General features: G+C 34.8%; 1 protein-coding gene and 1 long non-coding RNA gene across 6 annotated transcripts in view; one reads left to right on the forward strand and one right to left on the reverse strand.

Moving 5' to 3' along the window:
* The window catches only part of Dus1 (Dihydrouridine synthase 1), a 47,948-nt gene that overhangs the window by 10,941 nt on the left and 11,277 nt on the right, over nt 1–25,730 (reverse strand). For 2 of the 5 annotated variants that reach the window (XM_065370473.1, XM_065370476.1), the window contains exons 2-3: nt 7,190–7,399; nt 6,952–7,111 (exon numbers count right to left, since the gene is read on the reverse strand). In XM_065370473.1, the coding sequence (XP_065226545.1) occupies nt 6,952–7,111; nt 7,190–7,399 (370 nt within the window). Of the gene's footprint in view, nt 1–6,951; nt 7,112–7,189; nt 7,400–18,695; nt 20,649–25,730 lie in introns of those variants that run through there. The other 3 variants (XR_010559616.1, XR_010559615.1, XM_065370474.1) reach the window with 2 other exon arrangements.
* Nucleotides 530–23,731, forward strand: LOC135849847 (uncharacterized). Its single transcript, XR_010559617.1, has 2 exons — nt 530–770; nt 22,720–23,731. It is a non-coding gene; the product is annotated as an uncharacterized LOC135849847 (long non-coding RNA).

The raw sequence follows: 25,730 nt of genomic DNA on the forward strand, positions 1-25,730 counted from the left end.
CAGCCACAGGAAATGCGTGTAAATAGGTAGGTATTTAATTTGAAAAATTATTAAAATTTAAATTCGAGAAGGTCTATAATTTAGATTGAACGTGGTATGAATATTCAGATGATTGGAATTATTTTCAGAAGTAAGTAGTTGTTTTTAAAAACGTCGAGGTAATTACAAGTTACGAATGCTGAAATTTTTCAAAACTATTTTCTTTTACAAAAAAAAGATGATTGGCTCACAATTAAAAACATTAATTCAAATGAGAAAAATTTTTTAGTTTGTTTGGAGGCAGAAAGATCGACCCTTATCAAGTTATGAGTAGGTGATTTGAATAAAAAATGTGATACGTTCATTGAGGTCACACGAGTATAAATTTTGATAAAAGTTTATTGATACTTATTTGCAAAAATATTTTCAAAATGCTTATCGATCATTCCATTGGAGATTATGGATTAGAAGAATGTTGGAATTTTCATTTATAGATAATATGTCTACATTTAAAATCTACCAAGTCACTAGACTCCCAATTATTCGATTCTGAATTAATCGGTACGAATTCATCCGACCTTACCTTCGTGTGATCCGACCCACCAAGGTCGGATAATCTAAATTTCTGAATACATCGATCAAAACATTAATGAAGTCATAATTATTTCGAAAGTTTTTAGAAAAATCACTTTCATTGTTTATAGAAACAATTTCCAAGTTGTGCCATTCTTTCTTTGCATTTTCCCAAGAGTAAAAGAAGGTTTAGCAATTCATCTATCGTTCAAAATGAAGTAAGTCATACAAGAACCATTTAGATTTCAAAATAAAACAAATGAGAAATCAATATTCACGAGCTGTTCAATTTCTCATCAGAGTTGATGTTGAACTGAAAATTTCACACATTTCGAAAAAATTCTTCCGGTGATTTTTGTGTTGAGAAAATCATTTCGAACGATTTTACGAAACTTTCTCCAAAACTCTATTGAAGACATGATGAATAATTTTCAAAATATTTTTACAAAAGTTGACAGTATTAAAAAAATGCGACACCAGATTTTAGAAGATTTTGAATTGAATTTCTCTCATTTCAAGACAATTTTTTATTACAAGTTCAAATTTTTTTAAGCAAATACAAAGTCATTCTCAATTTTGAAAAGATATTTTAAACAATTTTACTGAATTTCCATACTTTTAAAATGGTACTTCAAAAGTGTTTTTGCAACAATTTTCATCTAATTTTTTTAATAAAAATTCCTACCATTTTGATGCAATTTTAACAACTTTCATATAGTATCAACTTCTTCAACAGACGTTATCATGTTTCACCACAGCCCCCCCCCCGGGGTACTCAACTTTAAACCATTTTTATGAGATTTACTCAATTTGTCAAATTTTGAACACCTTATATTACTTTTCAATTTTGATCAATTTATAGAAGAAGATTTACAGCAATTTTTTCACATCTTAAATGATTTTTTAATGACATTTTTATTCAACTCGACAACGTTTTTCTCAATTTTAAATCAAAATGAAAAACAATTTTACTGCAATTTTAAAGAATTTTTCAAATTGCAGTAAAACAATTTTTATTCGATTTATTTTCTTAATTTCTGAGGAATTTTGAAACAAAATTTATCGAGGATCGACACAATAACACGAACACTTTCTATAAAAATTTACACAAATTTCATACAAATTTCGATGATTTTGTTTTATGGGCTTTTCCGGCAATTTTTATTCATTTTCATCATCTTTTTTTTCACCTTAAAAGTAATTTTACAAGATGTTTTTATGACGTAATTGACAATTTTTATTCAATTTTAAACCTTTTTTTTTTTTACATAATTTACAGAACATTTTTTATAGCAAATTAAACTACTTTTATAGCTTTCACCTGGATTTTTTTCAATTTTACTCAACTTTTCATAATTTTGAGCAATTTTCAAGTTTTTATTTCATTTTAAACCATTTTCATAAAATTTACTTACAACAATTTCGCAGCAATTTTGATGATTTTTCTGGGTTTTTCACCAATTTTTATTCATTTTCGAGATTTTTTCCAACATAAAATATTTATATGCAAAATTTATTACGATTTTTACGCAAATTCAACGATTTTTATGACGTCGTGAGTGATTTTCGTTCAATTTCAAACTATTTTTATGCGATTAAGGACAATATTTTATCGCAAATTTAACCATTTTTTTGTTGCCTTTTCAACGACCTTTTATCAATTTCTCCCAATTTTAAAACCGTTTTGATTTTTATTCAATTTTAAACCATTTGAAAATTTTTATAGCATTTTCAACACTTTTTTATTCGATTTCAATTTTTCTCAAATCTCAATTTCTAAACCATTCTTAGAATTTGGCAACACTTTTATCCCAATTTCAGCAATTTTTCAAAAAATTTTCATTAATCTTCATCAAAATGTGTTTTTGATTTTTCAAAATTATGACTCACTTTTATAAAATGCAAGTAATACTTCATCACAATTTTTTCGATAAATTTTAAAGCAATTTTATCGTAATTTTTTGCATCTTTCAACTTTTTAAAAATTTTATCACCAACCTAATAAAGCAAATCTAATACAAACTGTTTTCCAAAAATTTACACTTCTGAATTACTTTTAACCATTGTAATAACAGTTTCAACAATTTTTGCTCAATTCCATCAATTTTCATCTTTTTTATTTTATTTATTTATTAAGAGCCATTTACAGCAACTTAGGCTAGGGGCCCTATATTAAGACAAACTTATGATTAGGGTATATACATATCTAGAAATAAAGTCACAATCAGTACAAAAAATGGGCTACCTGGGTTTTTAAATTTTAAATTTTTTTATCTAATTTAGTAGAGTAAAGAAATTTAATGACATTGTCTATATGAGTGGGGTCATCAGAAAGGAGGACTTGAAGTTGGTTGGAATTTAGAAGTCTGGAGCGTTCATTTTGGTAGGAAGGACAGTCTATTAGTAGATGAGCAATGTTTAAAGGGATGTTGCATTCTGGGCATGATGGAGGAGGCTGTTTGAGGAATATGAATTGGTGAGTAAGAAGAGAGTGACCAGTTCTGAGTCTGGTGAGAAGAACTTCAGATCTACGCTGAAGTTGTTCAGAAGTTTTCCACAAAGATGTAGTGTTTTTTATTCTTTTTAGTTTATTTGAGCTAGGGATTAGAGACCATGAAAATTGAAACACTTCATGCATTAAAGTTTTTGAATGGAGCTTTAGGTCTGATAGAGGGATTGGAATGTTGGCAAGGGGGAGGTGCAGGTGTGCTTGCTTAGCTATTTTATCAGCCAACTCATTACCATGAATCTGGGAGTGTGAAGGTATCCAGCATAGTATGGGTGTGCTATTTTGGAAGAGTTGCAGGAGTTCAACAATTTCAAGTGATATAGGATGTGAATATTTTGACCTATAGTTTTTTATTGATAAAAGAGCTGATAGTGAGTCAGTAAAAACTGTAACTTTATTTAATGAAAAATCAAGGGAATATGTTATTGCAGATTTAATTGCATATAATTCAGCAGTGAGAATGGTGCAAAGGGAGGGGAGAGCAATGGGAATAGAGATATCGTCATGAATGATAGCACATCCAGTGAATTGTTTGGTTTTTGAGCCATCCGTATATATGTGACTGTATTCTTTATACTTGTCAAGAAGAAGAAGAAAATGTCTTTTAAGTATGATGGGGTTGGTGAGATTTTTATTAAATTCTGTCAAAGATAGGTCAATGATAGGGTTAAAAGATTGCCAAGGTGGGGTAGGGTTTACTAGCAAATGGTGTATTTTGATGTTATTTTCTTCTACTTGTTGTAGAAAAGATTGGAATTTTACAGATAGTGAATGCATGGGAATCATATATTCCAACTTCAAGTTGAAATCTGGGTTTGATTTTATGTTCAAGTATGTTGATGTAGAAATGTACTGTCTACGTATGTCAAGTGGACATTCAGAAGCATCATTGAGAAGACTTACTGTGGGGGTAGTTCTAAATGCTCCAGTGGAAATCCGTACAGCTGTATTTTGGATAGTGTTTAGCCTGCTGAGGCGATTTTCAGGAGCATAGGTATAGATAGAGCATCCATAATCTAAAACTGGTCTGATGAGTGTGCGGTATAGTTTGAGTAAGGTATGACGATCAGAGCCATAAGAGGTGTGTGAAAGTTTCTTAAGTAGGTTCATTTTTTTGAAGCATTTAGATCGGATTTCTTCTATATGAGAGGACCAGGAGAGATTATTGTCAAAGTTAATACCTAAGTATTTGATAGTGTTGAGGGTTGGAATTTGAGTATTGTTGAAGTGTATGTTTAGTTCATGAGTACAATTATTTCGTTTGCAAATATGTAGGGCAGCTGATTTGGAATGAGAAAATTTTAAACCATTTTGTTGTGACCATGATAGCAGCTGGTCTGTGGCTTGTTGTAGTAGAGATTCGCCAAGTTCTATGTCATTACAAGATAGAGAAATGTTGAGGTCATCAGCAAATAAAGCTTTTTTGATTGGAGAGGGAATTGCTTCAGTGAGGTCATTAATTCCTACAATGAATAGAGTTGGGCTTAACACAGCACCCTGAGGAACTCCATTGACAAGAGAGTATTCATCAGAGATTTCACTTGAGATTTTAACTCTGAAGTGTCTATCTTTTAAAAAGTTGGCTATAAAGTGCAGTAAGTTACCTTGGATGTTCCATGAGTGTAAAGTTTTAATAATTTTAAACTTCCAAATAGTATCAAAGGCATGACTAATGTCATAGAAAACTGATAGGAAATGAGTTTTATTCTTTCTAGACTTGTTGATTTCAGAGTTAATGAAGGCTAACTGATGAAAAGTTGATCTAGAGGAGCGGAAACCACATTGAGATGGGGATAGTTTTTTGGTTGATTCAAGGATCCATAAAAGGCGCCTGTTTATAATTCTTTCAAATAGTTTGCAGAGGTTGGAAGTTAGAGAGATTGGGCGATAGCTGTTGATATCAAATGGGTTTTTATCTGGTTTCAAGAGAGGTAGAACTATTGCAGTTTTCCAGCAATTTGGAAAAGAATGAGATGTCCACATTTGATTGAAAATTTCCAATAGTAAGAGGGTCACATTTTCTGGTGCATTTTTGATGAATTGTAAGTGAATTAAATCAGCACAGAAAAGAGAAAGAAGAAATTTTCAAATTTTTGAGCAGATATATAAAATGAGAGTTTTTGAAGGTGCTGGATCCATTTTCGATATCATTTTGGATTAAAACTTGAAAAAGAGAGGGAAAAAGAAAAGGGAATTCAAAATTGTAAAATTCATATACTTACATAGTTAGGTACATATCAAAAAATGTACGAGTTTCCAAAAAAAGGCTTAGACTATTTTTTGAATCAATTTTGAATCAAAATTTGAAGTGGGGAGAGGGGAAAGGAAGAGTACAATTCAAAATTTCCAAAATTACATATTGAGTATCAAAATATGATTTTTTGAAAAAAAAAATGCTAAATCAATAAAGTTTTAAATGATTATTATTTTGAGTAAAAATATCTGCAGGTGAGAAAGGAAAAGAGAAACACGCAAAATTCGATAGGTAATCTAAAAATTCTCAAATTCAATGAATTGTGTATCAAAATATGAGTTTTCAAAGAGACTACATCTATTTTTTGACATAATTTTGAGTAAAAATTTGAATAGGAAAAACGGAAAATGTACTTTACGAATATAAAAATATGAGTTTTCTAAAAGTGCTGAATCAATTTTTGACATTTGTTTGAGTGGAAATTTTAAAGGAGGGGAGGGGGAATGAGGTGCTGGGGGCAGCAAAACTCAAAATTTTCAAGTTCAATGTGTTCGGTATCGAAATACGAATTTTTGAGTGCTCAATAAATATATTTTTGATGACATTCTGAGTCAAAATTTGAAAAGTGGTAGGAGATGGCAGGAGAAAATCTCGAAATTTTCAAATTCGGTGTGTTGGGTATCGAAATGTGAGTTTTTAAGCAAAAACTCCTCAGAGATGGCGAGAGGGGGAGGTGAAGGAAACTCAAAATTTCAGAATTCTTTGTGTTGAGTATCAAACTACAGGTTTTGGAAGGCGCAAAATCCATTTTTGATATAATTTCGGGTAAACGAGCATTTCTACCTGTTTTCGATATTTAGATTGTGATTTGTGCAGGTAATGAAAATTTTTCATACTTCCTCAATTCCAGAAATGATATCTTTCGATATTTATTTTGGCATAATTATTGCGAAATATTCGAGAAGAAAGACATTTTTAAAACACGAATTTAGCCGAAAATAAGCGATTTGCAAACTTTCAACCGCTCAGTAGAATCCCAAAAATGGTCTTGGATTTTTATGTCAATATCCTGAGTCAACACAGAACCTCAAATACTGTCTTTTAAAATTGGACCATTTACCTATGTATGTACCTAAAGCAGGTTAGGTAAAGGTTTGAGTAAAAAAAACACGATTTTTTCGAAAATGACTTCACTTTGAGATTTCATTTACCCCCTCCAGAGGCACTTCCGGAGCTAAAATTTTTCCCGACCAATTTCCAATTTGAAATGAAGCGTTTTACAAAATTTGATCAAAATCCTCCATCATTTCCAATCACAGCAGTACCTCCAAATTCACCGAATACGAATTTAAATTAAAATAAACTCCTTCGACTGTCGACAAAGAAACACGCAGAAGTTCAAATCTAATAAAATTTCACTTCAGAGGGAAAAATCAACAAACACCTTTCAAACCCTCATAAATCTCTCTACACAGCTAGCCAAATAATCTAAAATCGAGGAAAAGTAAAACATCACTACAATCTACATACACAAACTTACGTAAGTATTCCCACCCGTGTTTATACGAAATTTCCTCCCTTTCGGTATAATATTCACGATACACCATAAGGGAGCAATTGACACGTGCTTTCGCCAGCAGGGGTATTTTTTCTTATTCAAATAGCAGATAGGTACGTTTATTGTGCTTGCACTTACCCATTTCAGCCAACAGGGGCCATTCGTCTTGGAGAAAAGCACCGTAATGACCACGTTTGGCGATAGATTGAGGGCATCCTAAGTTAATATCGATACAATCGCAATATCCTTCGACGAATTTGGCAGCTTGTAGAAGAGTTTTCGGATTATTGGCGCAGAACTGAGGGATAAAAGCTCGTTTTAAAAATTCATTTTATTGGATTATGGATCTATTTATAAATTCGAGAAGCTGGGTTACCTGAATGATCAGAGGTCTATCTTCGGGGCACGTTTGTAATGACTCGTTTCGATATTTTTCGCTTTTGACGAAAACCGAGCTATGGAGCATTGGTGTATAACACAATTGAGCACCGTGTTTACGACACAGCATACGCCAGGCTAATTCGCTAGCATCGACCATCGGCGCCACGATCAATTTAGGCTCTCCTAATTCCTTCCAAAGGTCCATCTGTTGACAAAAATAACACCATTAAAAAATAAACACACAGAAACCGTACAAATAAAAGTAAACAATACGCGGCTTTAAAATAATAATTCGGTTAAAAAAAATAATATCTCCTTTAGCACTTATGGCTCGTAATCGTATTTGGTTTGTTTTCGACAGAAAATACACTATAGCAAAATCGATATTCATATTCGATGAAAACAGCTATTACGTAACATCGTGTAAATATAATGTTCAATTTTAATATTAAAAAAGGCGAATTTAGCGCGTTTCTAAGACGTATAGGTACCTAACTACGACTACGTCGTCGACATTTTGGTTTTTCTAAATCGATACTCGAGTTGGTAATTATTCGAGCGATGCAACCTGTAATTGCATTTATAACCCTAGACGAAGGAAGCGAAACACCCTTTCGAAGAGTTCGCTTTTATATCCGAACACTTTCAAATTACTTTGTCAGAAATGTCACTCGGAAAGGTCACATTAAAAGTGTACAGTTCATGGCAAAAGGTAGCTCTAGCTAGAGCTACGTCACGTAGATAATTCATCGAGATCCTGTATCGTTGTTTTTTTTTTACGTGTTTTACTCGTGTATTTGAACAACTGCGTGAAAAATATTCTCTCTGTACTCATAGTACACGGTACACGGTTATTCGTCGCTAAAAGTAAACAGTCGACGTATAAAAACCCCTTTAATAAGGTCATTCTGTAAATTATGCAACCGTGGTAAATTTCAAATACCCGGATCGTCGTTCGCTCGTTTGTTTCAAGTCCCAAAAGAGACATTGTCGTTTTTCTCTCTTACAACCCTTCTGACTGATAGTGAATCGTGTGCGGTGAACTCACCCTTGGGTTGGGTTTGGTGGCACACCTTGATGGGTCGTACATATGTATAGATATGGGTATGGGTATGGGTAACACGCGTAAAATGAAATCCGATAGTAACATCGCTATAGCATCGACGACATGGTCGAATTATAAAAATTTATTAATGGTGTTACACGTCGAGTCGCCAAGTTACCCTTGGAGACGGCCGAAGAATCATTCTGTCACCCTTCGCTTTTCTTCACGTGTACTATCGTCGCGTTTTTCGACTTTCCCTTCTTTTATAAACGTTTCCCTTCTTGGAATACGCGAATAGGACGAGTACTGCTTTTAAACTTTCACTTCTCCCTTCAAGGAATATCCCCTGTACTTATTGTATTTAGAAGCAAAGATGGTATCAAACGTCCGGAAAGATTTGTCGAGACGTTACAAGCTAGTTTTGGAGGCTGAGAAATTGCAGTCGAGTTTTTCGATTGCCTGTTTCGATGTACATACTATTAAGGAAAGGAAATGGGCGATGGGTTGAATTCAAAGGCATGGAAAATAGTCTAGTAAATGGGATTTTACTGATTAGACCATTTTATAGAGGAGGAGATGGTCTGATGGCTGTTTTTAGTGTATTCTTCGATCGAAATGAGCAATTTGGGTACCTGGAAGCAAAGAAGTCACTCACCAAATCCACAACATATGCAACTCAATATGGCTGAGCGGTGAATGGCCAGAGGACTGGGTACAGTTGACATATGTCACTCGGTACAAAAAAGGATCACCGGAGAATTGCAAGAACTACAGAACAATCTCTTTGATAAGTCACACCAGCAAAGTATTATTGAAGATTGTATACGATAGGTTATTGTTACCTTAATGCCAAATCCGAGTATGTCCATACAAAAAAGTACGATTTTACACATCACTGATAAGGTTCGGATATGCTCGGAAGGGTTCGTTGAGTTCTGATTGAACATCGATCAGCTTCGTGCATCTTTGGTGGTGCATTTTAGCTGTACTCCGATGCAAATTTTTCAATTCAGGGCTTCCCAGAGTCTTATCAGTGACGCAAAAAGACAATTTTTTTGGATGGACATACTCGGATTTGGCATTAAGGTAACGTTATACTCACTCATGCACAGTCAAATCCCTCCAGAACAAGCAGGATTCGTGAGAGGAAGGGGAACTAGGGAGCAAATCCTCAACCTCAGGCTGCTGATTGAGAAAGCACACGAATACAATGTGTGTACTGTGCTGTGTTTTGTAGATTACAAGAAAGGGTTTGACTGCGTAAAATGTCAAAAACTGTGGAGAATTCTACTCTAAATGGGTGCCCCAATAGCAATACATCAGGTGTGGCTGATAAAACAATTACATATATGAGGGGAGCATGGCAAATGTCCAAATCAACAGAGAGACAACATTGGAGAAATTCCACCCAGAGAGAGGAGTATGATAGGGCTGCATTCTATCCCCACTCCTGTTTAATCTGTATGGAGAATATATAATTCGTGAAATGTTGCAGCTAATTGTATCAGAAAGCACCAATGAAGACAGCTCAGGCGAGTGGCAGGGAGGAGTATTGATTGGAGGTGTACAAATGTCAAATCTTTGCTACACTGACGCCACCACCTTCATTGCCTCAAGTGTCGAATGTATGACCAGTTTTCTGTGAATCAGTTTGTATGTATACCTGGGATCCATTGTGGATAACAAAGGAGGCAGTGAAGCCGAGATAAGACGCAGAGTGCAGATTACTAGAAGAAGCGCCATGTCTTGTCTAAAGAAGATATGGTCGGACACAGCAGTGAGCAAGGCTCTGAAGATAAGGCTGGTAAATGCTCTAGTTTTCTCTGTGTTTCTCTATGCTTCGGAAACTCGGACAGTACGGGAGGGAGACAGAAGAAAAATTGATGCGCTTGAGATGTGATGCTGGAGGAGAATGCTTCGGATCCCCTGGACAGAGAAAAGGACCAACTTGTCTGTCCTGGGAGAAATTGTTGTCCGGAAAAGATTGTCGGCAGTGGTACTCAGCAGAATCCTAAAATATTTTGGGCCTGTCACAAAGGCAGATCCCATGCAGTCATTGTTCAGTGTTCATACAAGGCAAGGTTGAGGGAACAAGAGGACAAGGATGATCCCCCACAAGATGGACAGACTCTATTCGGAAAGCCATTGGACGCAAACGGCACCAAGAAGAAAAATTATAGTAAGGAGGTTTACATGAAAATAGCTGCAAACCATTGGTAAACTGGGCATTGAAAAATCTTGTGTTGATGAATAAATTACAGATAGCTTGAATATGATCAAGTCACGTTACAGAACTTTGAAAGTAGAACAAAAAATGTCATTCTCAATTTTTATTCAACTCGAAAATTGAAGATGTGATGAACTGAAAATTTGAAAGAGCTCAAGCGCCTTCAATTTCGACCACAGGAAAAATATAAATGAACGAAGCCTTTTTTATAAAGAATTTCAAGTCCTATAAATTGAGTTATATTTATATTTTGGGCGCTGGAGCACTTTGAAAAATGACATTTCATTTTAGCATTTTTTATTTCAAGAGGTTGAATAAATACCTACAATTGAAAAGGGACCTTTTCTAATCGCAACAAAGGAACCTCTCGAGGTGTCTGAGCAAAGTTTGAACTCTCAGAACCAAAATTTCCGCTGCTGAAATTGATTTTTCAATTTTTGGCGAATTTTCAAAAATTCAATTTTACCATCTTTGACGTTTTTTTTTAAAAATTCTTGAATAAAATGTACGTATAACTACTTATTCTTGAAAAATAATTATCAGCTACTCGAAACCATTTCCAGGCATTTTGGAACCTCCAGCACAATTTTTGATGCCTCCAGAATTATGATGTTTCTCGAGAAGCCAGTGAAATTTATTTGGACAGTTGAAAGTGGAGATGCGGCTTATTTTCAATCTGTTTAAAGGATTTATTCACATTTGAGCCGATTTCGACACAGACGCTCATAAGTGCTTTTTTGGATTGAAATTTTTTTAAGGAAAAAATTTAAAAAAAATGAAAATCTTTATGCTTATAATGTGTACAAATAGCTGAATTATGTCTCCTCCCAAATCCGCATTCCTCAATTTCAGACATTCTTGAGCTTCCAGCGCGATTTTTGATTCCTCCAGAATTTTAAAAATTATCCAGAAGCCAGAGAAATTGATTTGGACATTTAAAAATCGAGTGGTGGCTTATTTACGACCAGTTCAAAGGATATAGCCACATTTTGAGCCGACTTACAACTTTTTTAAACCAAACATTTTCAAGGGAAATATTCGAAAAAAATCAAAAATTTTATATTCGTAGAGAAATGTTTCAAATTTGTACACATAGCTGTATCGCATGTCTAACCCCCCCCCCCCCCCCGATCCATATTTCACAATTTCAAGCCATTCTGGAACCTCCAACGCGATTTTTTCTTTCTCCAGAATTTTGAAATTTCTCTCGAAGGCGTGGAAATTAGACCAAAATGTATGTACATATGTTCGTCGAACAGATCGAGCTCAAGCAGAAGCCATAACTCGACACTTGACTGTCCAAATGAATTTTCACACCTTCTGGAGAAAATTTAAAATTCTGGAGAAACCAAAAATCCCACTGGAGGCTCCAGAATAGCTCAAAATGACGGAATTCGGATCCTGGGGGATGATTATAGACCAGAAAGAGTCATTCAAAGCAAATTCATCTTCGAACTCAAACTTTTTGATTTTTTGAATTTTTGTAACTTTAGCAACTTAAAATAAAGAACTACATTTGAATTTTTTTCAAGAAAAAACGAAGCGACAATTTTTGCAATTTTCAGCAATAAATCTATTTTTGACAAAATGAATCGAGACTTTGAAATTTTCAACAGAAGAAAAGGTTTTTTCATTTGGCAATTTTTGGAGAAAAGTGAAGCTTTTTGAAATGTTTTGCCAAAAAAAGACGACTATTTTCAGAAATTTTGTTTGTTAAAAAGCAAGAACGATTTTTCGGAATTATTGACTAAGAAATTACCTACGTATTTTCGCAATTTTTTTTAAAAAGTGAGAATTTTCACATGTTTTAGGTAAAAAAAATGAAATTTTTAGGTAAGAAACCAAAACCTTTCAATTATTGCTAAAAAGTTAGGATTTTTAGAAATTTTTTGCAAAAAGCAAATCCTACAATTTTAGCAAAAAGTAGAACTTTTTGGCAATTATTGGTCAAAAAATGATACTTTTTCGCAATCTTCGTTAAAAATGGGAGACTTTTTTTTCATTTTTTTGGTTAAAAACGCATGTAGCAATTTTGAAAAAAAATTGAGATTTTTTACGAGCTTTGACAACAACTTTAGCAAGAATTAGAACTTTGTAACCGTAACCAGCTGATTTGAAAAACGCATTCGAGGTGTCTGCCTGAAAATCAGCTCAAATATGAGTGGATAAATCCTTTAAACAGGTATAATAATAATCGATATTTAGCTATTCAAATCAATTTTTTGAAATTCTGGTTGAATCGAAAATTACTCTGGAGGCTCCAGATCCAGAATGGCCAGAAATGGTGAAATTCAGTTTCGAGGAATTGATATTGTACCAGTACCTTCATTTTTTCCAAAAAAACAAACAAACAAACATAAGTCGTCGAAAATGATCAATATTAATTTTCAAAAATTCGTCAAAAATCGAGAGATCAATTTGGGGAGCTGAAATTTTGATTAGTAAAGTTTCAGACTGTTTTCTTTCCAAAAATTTCACAACAATTGAATGAAATCAATTTTTTTGTTAGGAAATTTTGTTTTTGAGATATTTTGACCTGAAGTTGAGAAAATTAAACTAGAATCAATTGTGACGAAAAATCAAGAATTTTATAGTTTGAAAAATCGATTTATGGGAGAACTAAAAACTTGAAGAAAAAAATGAATAAAACACCATCAATTACGTGCAACTTATTTTCTGTCATTTTCTTTCATAGGATGTTTTGTTTTTGTTTTTGGGATATTTTGAGCTGAAGTTTGGATAATTCAAGTTGAATAAGCTGTTGTGAAACATTTGAATTTTTTCCCAGTTTTTCTATTTCAAAAAAGAAAGAAAAAAGAAACAAAACAAAATTATAGATCACATTTTCAACAATCGAGTATTTTTGGTCAACTTTTTTTCTATGAAGTTTCGTTAATAAGATACATATTTTATGCTGGAGTTGGTAAGTTGAACTTACGAGTGAGAAAATAGAATTTTTACAGAGTTTCCATCACAATAAATCAATTTTTGATACAAATTAATGGTTCTACCAAAAAATAAACGGACCCAAAATTGTGGATCATAAAATTTCCCATCATTAAAAGCAATTCAATTTTTATAGAAATTTCACTTTTTTTTTTTTGAAAATGTGGGGTTTAAAATACACAGCAATAATAATGGATTCCAATATTCAATACAAATATTCAATAGAAAATTCTTCTGACAAAATACAAGCCTCGTTTTATTATTTCAACGTACTCGTATTTCACTTACAAAAACACGATACAATCCCATTTCAAAATTCACACCTCCTAAAACACCTACATAATTACTTCCTACTGAAAAAAATCCACCTAAAAATATCCCAATATTCATATTAACACCTCGTCGAATAAAAAATAGGTCGTTATACTCGAACGTGTGGTAGATATGAACGCGTTAAAAATAAAAAAAGAAGACAAAAAAAAGAGGCAAACCTTTCTAACCCCGTTTTTAACTCACAAATCAATATCGTGGACTGCAAAAGGAATTACTACTGTTGCATATCACAAATAGCCGCATTTTACAGGAAGTAACCGACGTCTATACGTATGTACTTTGAATGTATCTACAATTCGCGACGACGTAATAAATTCTCGCCAATACAATCGTCGTAATGTGGTGGAAAAAAAAGAACGAAAACGTGTTACTTTATTATCGTTTCATTATATTCGACGAATTTAATTCGCTATATCGAGAGCTCTCGCTTGTGCGTTTAAATGTCACGATTTGAATTATACGTTCGCCATTTTTATAAACGCGAGCCCGAGCCGCAGAAATACAAAAAAAAACAAACAAATAATGCAAATGATGCATCATTTATTCGTCCCACGTATGTACTTGTTCGTATTGTGAATTTACAACACGATGCAATATTTTTCTGTTGATACAATTTAGAGCAAGAAAATTTATCGCTGCAGTGTGTTCGTTTAATTTCCGAGTATACCTGATGTGTCATTTTTTTCCTCGAAATAGGCAATATTTTCGGCAACCGTGTTATCTCAGTTGCATATTCGTTTAATTGAAGGGTGAATCCTTCGGTGTACGAGTAGGAAGAGTTGCATATGCACGTATGACGTATTCGGCGTTGTTCTGCTCCTGTCCTGTGGCTGTTTCACTTTCACGTGAAAAAGAAGGAAATTGTAGGGTGAAATTACTGCATTGGAAACGGCAACGATACACCACGTGCCGGAAATTGATTACGAGTTCCGGAGAGTTTCTATTTATTAGAGCAATCTCGACTCGAATAAAATAATAGAGTAGTTTTGCAGACTGACCACACCAGAGCTCACGTAATTGTCTTTACACAAGTCGGAAGAGATTTTCTAAAGGGATGAAAAATGAGGGAGCCGAGATACTGTAAAGTAGCTTTCATATAATGTATTGTTGGAATTGTGCCAAAATATTCGCCCGTAGAATGACTATTTGTATTATAGATACGATAGTTTTATTCCCTGCTGTAAACCCCTCTCCATCCCCTTTCATGCAGCTTGTCACGAACGAGAGACGAGAGATTCGTCGAAACTAGGAAATTGAATTCGAGAATTCGCTATTTTATTGGAATTTTTTTCCCAACGTAGGAGTATAACTTGATGAAAAGGATTTACAGGTGTTGGTGTAAATTGACATGATGAGAAATTGCAAAAATCTACACTTGCGAGGGAAACTATCGTTCACTCAGTGAGCGATTTGACTCATCTTTATTTCTCAGAGCACGAGGGACCCTCAGGGTGGCTTTGGAATTAAGCTTCAGCTGCTTAATTTCAAAATTAAAAACCGAGAGATCTTCAAAGTAACCCAAAAGCTGCATAAAATGGTAGCTGCTAATTATCATAACGTTCAAAAATAGGTAAAAATTGATACTTAAGTATAACTTTGTAAATGAGCTGAAAATATCGTCAAAATAATTATAGCAAAAATTGCTTGAGACAAATATTTGCAATTTTAATAATAACTTATGATTTCGAAAAATTGAAAAATTTTGATTTCTACTAATTTTCAGCTCAAAATCTATTGAATGAAATGAAAATAAAATAAAATAAAAACTTCATTTTTGAAGGGAAAATGGAAACTCATAGAATAAAACCTATTAAATTTAGCTTTAAAAAATACCTTGGGAAAAACTTCACCGAAAACAAATCTCTACAGCAGAAAAAACATCTCTTCGAAAATTTTTTGTTACGGAACAAACTTTATTCTTGACCTTTAATTTCAAAAATGAAGTTCACATATTCGAAAGAAACTTCTCATTTGAGGAAACTCCTTTTTGAAAATTTTTTTTTAGAAGAAACTTCTTCAATAGACTTTTTGAGAAAACAAAAATATCGTTTTTTTTTTGAGTGGGAGGGGGAGGGGGACTTCTTCATAGAGAAAAATTTATGGAAAAATAATTCTGTTTTGTAAACAACTTATTTTCGACCTCAATTTTTGTAAAAAAAAAAGCATACTCGCTTTAGAGGAGGAAATAGAGAGTGAAAAATTTTCGAGAGACCATTTTTTTTGCCCCGAGCCCACATTGGCTCTCAACGCCACCCTTTTTGCACCCCGAATTTGAGAGCTGGGGGACACTTTTCGTAATTTTTGTTTTCAAAATAATTTTAAAAATTCAATCTATTTTCTTTATAACCCTGTAAATAGATTTTGTGCTAAATTCAGTCAGTCTCGACTTCTCGAGATATGGAGCCGGAGCCATCAGTTTAACAGTTTTGCAAAAAAATACCAACATGAAAAATTACGATTTGATGTTTGCAGAAATCTGGCAGAGAACTGATCTGAAATGAGGTTTTGAAAAGACTTGGTAAAAATTTTGTATTTCTACTTCACCTCAATTCAATTTACAGACTTGAAAAGAAAAAAAAAAACTAAATTAGTAAGTATGTAAATTGTACAAAAATAAGTAGGTAAAGTAAAAAATATTTGCTAATTTTTGATCAATGCATGAAAAATGTCATTTTTTTACAATCTTTTTTCAAGTTCTGGAACTTAAAAATAGGTTTTGGAGAGTAAAAATTAAAGTGCTGTTGCTTTCAGCCACTAAGTATTTCCAGAAAATTTCTCCTTCACAACTAAGTATGGTCAGAAAACAAGGAACAAAAATGATGCAAAAATAAATTTTTCATCAAAATCTGACAAAGGAAATAGAGGAGAAATTTGCCAAAAACTGCAGGCTTATCGAATGAAATTTTTTTCAAAACAATTATTTTTTAAGGATATTCATACCCCTCCTCCCCTCTCCGTGGTCTATACCCCTCGTTTCGGTTGACATTTTGAATTTTAAAAATCAATGGTGAGATGGAGGGGGAAGGGTTAAATTAATAAAATAATCTTTTGAAAATAATTGGGATAATTTTTAAACCGAACAAAGCTAGTTCAATACAGAATTGAAAAATACCTCACCCGTCAAAATTTTAGGTACTGAATTGCATTATTCGATTTTTTGTGAATTTTTTATAAGTCAAAAATGGAAGAAAAAAATCAAAATTTCATCAAATTGGCCCAGGAATTCGATTGAAACCGGGTTTGAAAATTGAAATTTCTACAAATTCTTACCCAATGAAGTTGGAAAGCTGAAAGTCAATTGGATTTAATTTCTATAAATGAGTGCTGAGGAGGGGGGAAGGAGAGGGAATCGGGTGAAGAGTGCCTCACTGTCTCAGCCCCTCCTGCCAGCAGAAAAAGTTTTGCAAAAAATTGGGAATTTTCAAGAAAAGTTGGATGGGTTGAGGTAGTTGGAAAAATCAAAGAATTATCAAAAAAACAATTATTTTTTATGTTTTGAATTTTAAATTTTCGAAATCTTTCGCCTTTGCTAGAATCACAAGAATTATATATTCGTTTTTTTGTCGGTTTTCTGACCGAAGTTGGAGCATGGAAAAATTTACTTCCCCAACCAAAAATAATCTTCTACTCCAGAGGAATTGTGAATTTTCGAAAGACTTTGCCCTCATCAATTTTTCTCAGTGTTCAATTTTGCGGCGCAAATTTAAAAAAATTTCCTTAAATGGAAAAATTAACTCGGGAAATTCCAGAAAAAATTCAAATTTTTTGCATAAAAGCATCGGTTTTGAAAATCTAAAATTATTCAACATTTTTGTTTTCGACTCCCCCTTCCAAACTTTGTTCAAGCCACTTCTGGACAATCAGTGTTGAAAATAAATTGTAGGGAGAGGGGGAAATGTGGGGTAAAAAAAAGGAAAAGAAAATCAAATTTAAAAAGTTGAGAAAATTTCTGCCCCCCCCCCGGACATTCTGCTTCGTTACACCTCAGAAGATTTCAAGCCGTTCTGATGAAGTCTTCAGCAACTTTTTTTGGGAATTATAGTTTTTTCAACTACCCCATCCAGACTTTATTCGAATCACTTTGGAAAAATTTCGGAGGTGATTTCAGCTTTCAACTTGATTGGATAGATACCTACAATTTTGTAGAAATTGCAACTTTCAAAAATCTTCTGGAGGCTCCAAAGCTGCTCAAAACGATATGAAACCGTTTCTATGCATTCGATCGTAAAATTCTGATTTCTTCACATTTTTTGGTCCACTTGATTTTTAAAAATTCGCCGAATATCGAGAAATGCATATTTTCAATTTGTGGCTGGAGATACCTATATTTTTGCATGTTGTTTCAATCTAGCTTTGGCCGGTTCAAAAATTATTTCTGCTGCTAGGGATATCTCCCTTGTGCCATACTTGAACCAATTTCTGAATTGGAAAATAATGGCGAACTGAAATTTTGTACAGCAGAGATTTTAGAACGTGTTTTTTCCATGAAAAATCCATCTTTCGTTCAAACCAAAGCAGGAAATCTCAATCAAATAATGTCAAATGAATCCTTTGTCACCACTTAGAGATCATGAAACAATGCAACCTGATCGTTCAACTCCACTACATCTACCTACAAGTATCACATTTATCACCACAAATCAGGAAAAGAAAGGACACAGCAGCTGCCATCAAATATACCAAGGTACTCGTAATTGCCAAAACTAGGCTAAGCAAACCATACCGTACAGATAAAATTTCAACTCGTGAACAAAACGTGATAATCGTTCGTTTATTTCATCGAAACGTAAATTATTCGCAAGTGTTTCACATCTGCAGTCGGTTGACGAAATCGTCAAAATAATAAATTACATACGATACACGCAGTAACAAACTGCATATAAACGTATGTATTCGCTTTCGTAGTACGTAATTATTAAATGGCGGGTATATTTGTGTACATTAACTCACCTCGACTTACTATTGGACCAGCTCCGGATGAATGTTTCAAGGCTATGGGATTGATAGATGGTTAATTCAAGGTTAAAGGCGAAACCCACAAAGGTTTACGAGTAGCTCGATCTTTCAAATGAGGCGTGGACGGATTGGATAAGCCGGATTCGTGAATAGGCGACAGGTTCGGACTTTTGGTAGGTTTAAGCGAAGGGTTACTCTTACGACGGATTTGTTTTCTGACCGGATTCATCGGTCTTCTGAGCACGTTGCTTTGTGGACGTTGAGCGTAGGCCAATATTTCGTTAAGCTCTTTCAACGATACGCTTTGGATTTGCCTTCTGGACGGAGGTGGAAGCGCTGGTAACGAGTTGAGTGAATTCGAACGTCTCGGAATCACGTATATTTTATTCTTGGTTCTGATCGATGAGCCATCGTGATTGATTCGATCAGGCTGCGGTTTAACCTGATTCCTGCGATAGACGCCGTTTTCTCGAGCCAACTCGGTAGATGTTGTAGCTGAATTGCTACGACAACAGAGTCGCAAAACGGAGCGTCGACGTTGTTTTCTGGACGATGCTTTGACGAGGGAGCTTCGCGATTGAGCGAAGATCTTTTTTTCTCTGCAGTACTTGCAGATTGGTTCGTTCTCTTTGAGGCGTTCGCGTTTATACAAGGTTTCGATGGTATCGACAGCGTTGTAATCGACCGGTGTTCGAACCGTGTTCAGACTTTGGTCAGAATTGGCGTTACTTAGATGGGTTTTCGAAGTAGCCGGTCCGTCGACGTTAACCGATATCGTTCTTTTTTTGGTGCAACAACGCCAGACGTCGACGACGCACCGAGATCCTCGATCGTTCGGCAGTAGGTTCAGTTCGGAGGCGTTTTGGGTTCTTGAGCAATACGTGCGGTCGTCCGGAGACGGCGAATTCTTGAACACAGGCGGAATGGAAGACGTAGAATGGGCTCCGTTCAGAGACCTGTTCGTCAACGACAGATTACTCGTGCTGACCGGATTACACGTACGGTGATTACGTATATACTCGAACGTGGTAATCCCTTGCACAGATATGTACACGTGGAAGGCGAACAAATGCAGCAGGAAGCTGGCAGCGACCAAAGCCAAAGCAGCGCTGCACGTCACCACTACGACGAAATAATTCTTACGCAATGGTAACTCCACGCTGACGTAACCATTAGCGGCGTGGAAAGTTTCGCGAAATATCACCGTACCGAAGATCCCATCGAGCCAGACCGGATCGGCGAAATACAACCCCAATTCGCAGCAACTGACCACGAACACGGCCAAAGATCCGAGCACTGCTGAGACCACGCAGACCACAAAAGCCACATAGTTCCGAGCACCTACACACTGATTGAGCCATTTGCAATGGTGATCGAATCTTTCGACGCATTTGTTACATAATCTGCAATGCTTCGATCTCGGACTGGAGGTTTTAATGTTACACCAATGACATCGGCCATTTTCGATCATATGAGCATGTTTGGCTCGGTCAAACTCCGGACGACTTCTTACGCCAGCTTTCTCCTTCAATCGTAACTCGTAATCGGCCGGATCGATCAGCAAAGCTACCAGATGCGAGACGATATGCAGAAAGAACAAACTACCAATCACGAAGAGCGTAGGTAGCTGCAGCTTTGGCCCAAGTGCTGGAATCAGCACCAGGAACGTGACACCGATGAAGTAAGCCAAAGCTACCCATCCGGCTATTTGATAAGGATGCAGAGGGAATTGTAAGCCGTGCCTTCGACGCCAATTCTGATAATCTGGCCGCAACTCGATGCGATTCTGAGACGAACAATACTTCTCCGAGAACATCATCTGCAAGGTATTGGCTGCTTCGAACAGTATTTTTTTCTAGCATTTCTAATCGCTATTTGTAGGCAATATCCAGTATCACGTGTCACTCGTAAGCACATCCTGTGCGAGTACAATTAATCCTGAGGAAGCTGTAAAACAAAAATCACCACCATTGTCGCGATTTCGAAAAGAGGTAAATTCCTTGCTCCCTTTTTTATCGCATACTTCAAAGTACAAAAGGCTGGTTAAAGATAACGTGTTGTTTTAACCAGTGTCTGACTGGTTCTCAACGTCATCATCGTATTACCTTATATAAGAGTCGTCGAAAATCGAGGGCTTATTTTTTTTATTCCTTTAAAAAAAACGAAATGAAGGGAAACTGAAATTAAAAGGTACTACTTCTCATAAACGGTACAATCGAGTACACTTTTGGGTGTTTTTTTTTCTACATGTGCAGTGGAACCCTTCGTTATAGAAACCCTCAAGTTTTCATAATGTTTCCGCAGTTGTCAGCCCTCTCATATGATGATTCTTTTATCGAGTTTTTTTTCCTTTATGGTTCATTTTCGGTGAAATATGAAGAAGAAAAAAGAGAAAAAATTGTGTTTTTATGAAATATGATAAAAACAGAGCCGAGCTTTACGATACGTAGGGGTTTTTTGGGGGCAAAAGAAACTCGGGATTTATTTTTATACGTTGATAGATGTTTAACTTTTCCTCATACTATGTAAAAAAGTTCCAAGATGTGTTCTGAATTCGAGCTTAATAATAAAATATTTGAACAGGGTGTACTTCACGAAATTCCTGTCATTTTGTTTTCAAATCAAAATAGACAGTAATTTAAAAAATCTTTACGGAATAGATTTCCAAAGACATCGATTCAAATTCAACTTTTTACGACCAGAAGAAAAAGTTTTCACGAAAAAACAACTCTCATCTGAAATATTAAAACAAACAGGAGACGGCTAAAGGCAAGTAAATAAAAAAGGAAAGGTGAAATGCCATAAAATTCTTCTCATCGTTAAATTCCATCTGATCAAAAATGTAAAAGGTCTCGGTGAAAACTGAGTCGATGACATGATAGGGGAAAGATATGGCAACAGGAAAGTAAGTACATATTTTATTATAATATCTTCTTTCGTTGAATCTTCAATGGTAAGAATTTACTATAATCGTAATTTTAGTTTTCCTCCCTAGCTTTAGTTTGGACATGAAGAGGGGTTTTTGTTCAGGTAAGTAGGCCAAAATTCTCTTTTTAGCATCGTTAAATTTCGCACTTGAATATTTTATCGAAAAAACTGGCATTTTTCAAAGTATTCTAACGTAAGATTTTTCAACGAAAAAGGTTGCGATTATTTTTTCACAGGAGCAATACAGCCAGCATTTTTTTCCTATAACTTGGACATTACTTTCCTTTTTTCTAAGCTGAGAGGAGACGTTCTCAACATACAAATTTAAGCCAGTACATCTATTGAAATGAGAAATGATGATTAAAAAAAACTTGAAAATTGGCAACAAAAAAAAAGGCGCGAAAAATCACATTTTTGTAGCATCGAGAGAGAAAGGAGGGTCGGAGAGACGGAAGAGGAGGGAGTGAAAACTTGAAACTACATATTAAAAGGGATCTTTGGGGTGCCCATCGAATATGCATGTCAAATTTCAACTTCCCATATGAATTTGTAAGGACAGGAGAAGGGTGGAGAGTACATTTATAGAGTACCTTACCTATCAAGAAGTACACGTCAAATGTCAGTTTTGGAGGAGTTAGGCCGTTAAGAATGAAGAGAAAATTCACTTTTTTGCAATTGAAAATAAATGTAAAGGGGTTGGAAACTTGAACCCCTTTTTAAAAAATCCACCTTAGGTTCTTTCTGAATGTATGTACATTCCAACTCTGAACTTTCTAGATCAATTTAGAAAGGCTAGGGGAAAGAAACAATGAAAGAAAATCTGCATAAATGGCGCGAAAATGATTTTTTTGCAGCTAGAAAGTGATAGGAAGGTGTGGAAGATGTTCAAAAGTTGAAAGCCCTAAAAAAGTACATTCAAGGCACCTTTTGAATACCCGTGCCAAATTCAAGCCGTCTACATTTATGTAAATTTAGAAAGGGTGGGGATGTGAATAAGATTTTTTCAGGGTCAAGAAACATATAAACTAAGTAGGTATTGATTTTTTTCTGATTTAATTCTAAAACCGAAATGATTTTTGTATTGTTTCAGTTCAGGTTTTGAAGTAAAATGAATTTAGCTAAAATCAGAATCAGAATAGGTGAAAAGTTTGGTTTTAAAATTGAACCAAAAACCAGAATTGCAACGGGCATGGACGCTTGTTGAAGCTAAAATCGACATCTCATTAACAATTAACAAACCACTTTGAAATCCACAACATTGACAACACAACATTCTCAAGAATCTATGTTGAAAGTATCATCACAAAATACAAAAACTTCACAAAAATTTTCACTGATGGGTCGAAAACACATAATGGAACTGGTTATGCCAGTATAATCCATAATTGTCAATACTCTGGAACACTCAACCCAATCTGTTCTTCATATACTGCTGAACTATTTGGAATCAAACATGCATTATCACTAATCTTCAACATTCATCAATTGTATTTCCTGATCCATTTCGACTCTCTTAGTTCTCAACAGACAATCAACAACATGGAAAACGAAAACAACAATCTACTCGTTGACCAAATTCATTATCTACTACAGAGTATATTAACATCTCAACAAAAAACTGGCACATTTCTCTGGATCCCCAGCCATAAAGGACTAACTTCCAATGAGCAGGCTGATGAACTGGCAAAACAAGCAACAGAAATGTTGGTTCACCAATGAAATAATACCACATTATTATGATCTCCAAAACTGCTGGAAGAATGCAATCTTGCAACACTGGAAAGTTGAATGGAATCAAACAAACAACCATCTAGCATCATTCAAAAAAGACACAAAACGCCTTAAAACTGTTCGTATACCAGAATCCAAAGAAATCAAAATCAGCAATGTAGGTACTAGAGCTGAAAATGGTACTCGCTGACAGTGGGTAACTACTGTACCCATATTGTAAATTCTCGCTTCTCGCTAGTAGCGGGTAGCGAGTTGAAAAAATGTTGCACCAGTTCACAATATAACTAGTTGCACATTGAATGCGTAGCCGGTGTACCGGCATGACATCATCATTGTCATCAATCATGTCAAATGTCAATCACACATACAAACGACAGGTGTCAAAATGTAACTCCTCCCACTTACACATGATCAAATTTTGGGGTGCGTGCGCAGACAAAGTGTGAAAACATTCGGGTTGTACTTGCTATACGCTACTATCTATATCCGAATCAACCCAATACAACCATTAGCAGGTTTAGCCGGTATTTTAACCAGATACTGGTTAGCAGGTAGCGTAACCGTTTTCAGCTCTAGTAGTTACCAATTAGAAGAGTGTTTATCAGACATACTAGGATGACACATGAGCACATTCTAAAGAAGACACAAAGACCTCAGACAAGTCCCTTTTGTGGCGATAATGGATTTGACGTCAAACACATCATTCAACACTGTACCAACTTCAACAGTGAAAGAAGGAAATATAAAACAAATCTTCTTTCTCTAAAAAATCTTTCAAATCCGGCACATTATCTTTTAGACCCAAAATAATTGTATAAATTTATAGTGTAAATTATTATGATTGTATTCATGAACTCACAAAATAACCCAATTCAAATAAACAAAAACAAACAAAAGCAGGAATATATCGTACATCGGTTTCAAAACATTTTCAAAACAAAACCAATACTCAAATTGATTTCATTTCAAAACTAAATTAAAACTGGACCTAGAATGAGTTTTTGGTTTCAAAACCAAATCAAAAATAGGACTGGAACAGGTTTTTAGTATCAAAACCAGAAATTACTTGGTTTCTGATCAGTTCTAGAAGGGATCCAAAACAGTAACAATTTCAGTTTTGGTTCAAGAACAACCAAACCAAAACACAAAGTATTTCAAAACCAAACAAAAATCAGAACCAGAACATGTCACAGTTTAGATTAATTCTAGAAGGGCTCCAAAACATAAAAATTTTGGTTTCAGTTTCAAAAAATCCACACAAAACCAAACCAAGCCAAACAAAACCAAGTAAAAACCAGAACTTAAACTCATTCTTGAACCAAAAACCAAAACCAAACTCAAATAAACACACAAATTTGTTTCAAAACTAAACTAAAACCAGAACTGGAACACTGGAATATGTTTTTCAAATTTTGATTCCAAAACCAGAACAAGTCTAGGGTCTGATTAGTTCTAAAAATGCTCCAAAACAGAAACAATTTTTGGATGTTTTAAACAAACCAAACCAAATCAAACCAAAATCAAAACTAAAACAAGAACACATTTTTGGTCGCAAAGCAAAACCAAAAGAAAACCAAAAACACTACACAAATTATTTATTTCAAAACCAAACCAAAACCAGAACTGGATCATATTCTTTGATTCCAAAACCAAATCAAAAAGTACATAGTTGGTTTCAAAACTGGAACAGGTTTTTAATTCCAAAACCAGAACACGTCCCTGGTCTGATTTGTTCGAAAAATGTTTCAAAACAGAAACAATTTTTGGTTCTAATTTCAAGCAAACCAAAACCAATACATAGATTGGTTCAATAATTTAGAACTAAACCAAAACAAAACTGGAAACAATACACAAATTATTTATTTCAAAACCGAACCGAAACCAGAACTGAAACATGATTTTGGTTCCAAAACCAAATCAAAACCAGAACCAATAAGTTGATACTTTAATTTTAAAACTGGAACAGGTTTTTGGTTCAAAAACCAGAACAAGTCTTGAGACTGAGTAGTTCTAAAAAGGTTCCGAAACAGAAACGAAATGGATCTGATTTCAAACAGTCAATCTAAACCAAACCAAACCAAACCAAACCAAACCAAACCAAACCAAACCAAACCAAACCAAACCAAACCAAACCAAACCAAACCAAACCAAACCAAACCAAACCAAACCAAACCAAACCAAACTAAACTAAACTAAACTAAACCAAACCAAACCAAACCAAACCAAACCAAACCAAACCAAACCAAACCAAACCAAACCAAACTAAACCAAACCAAACCAAACCAAACCAAACCAAACCAAACCAAACCAAACCAAACCAAACCAAACCAAACCAAACCAAACCAAAACTCAAACCAAAACTCAAACCCA

The sequence above is a fragment of the Planococcus citri genome, chromosome 1, assembly GCF_950023065.1.
Source record: "Planococcus citri chromosome 1, ihPlaCitr1.1, whole genome shotgun sequence".
NCBI classification, from domain to species: Eukaryota; Metazoa; Arthropoda; class Insecta; order Hemiptera; family Pseudococcidae; genus Planococcus; species Planococcus citri.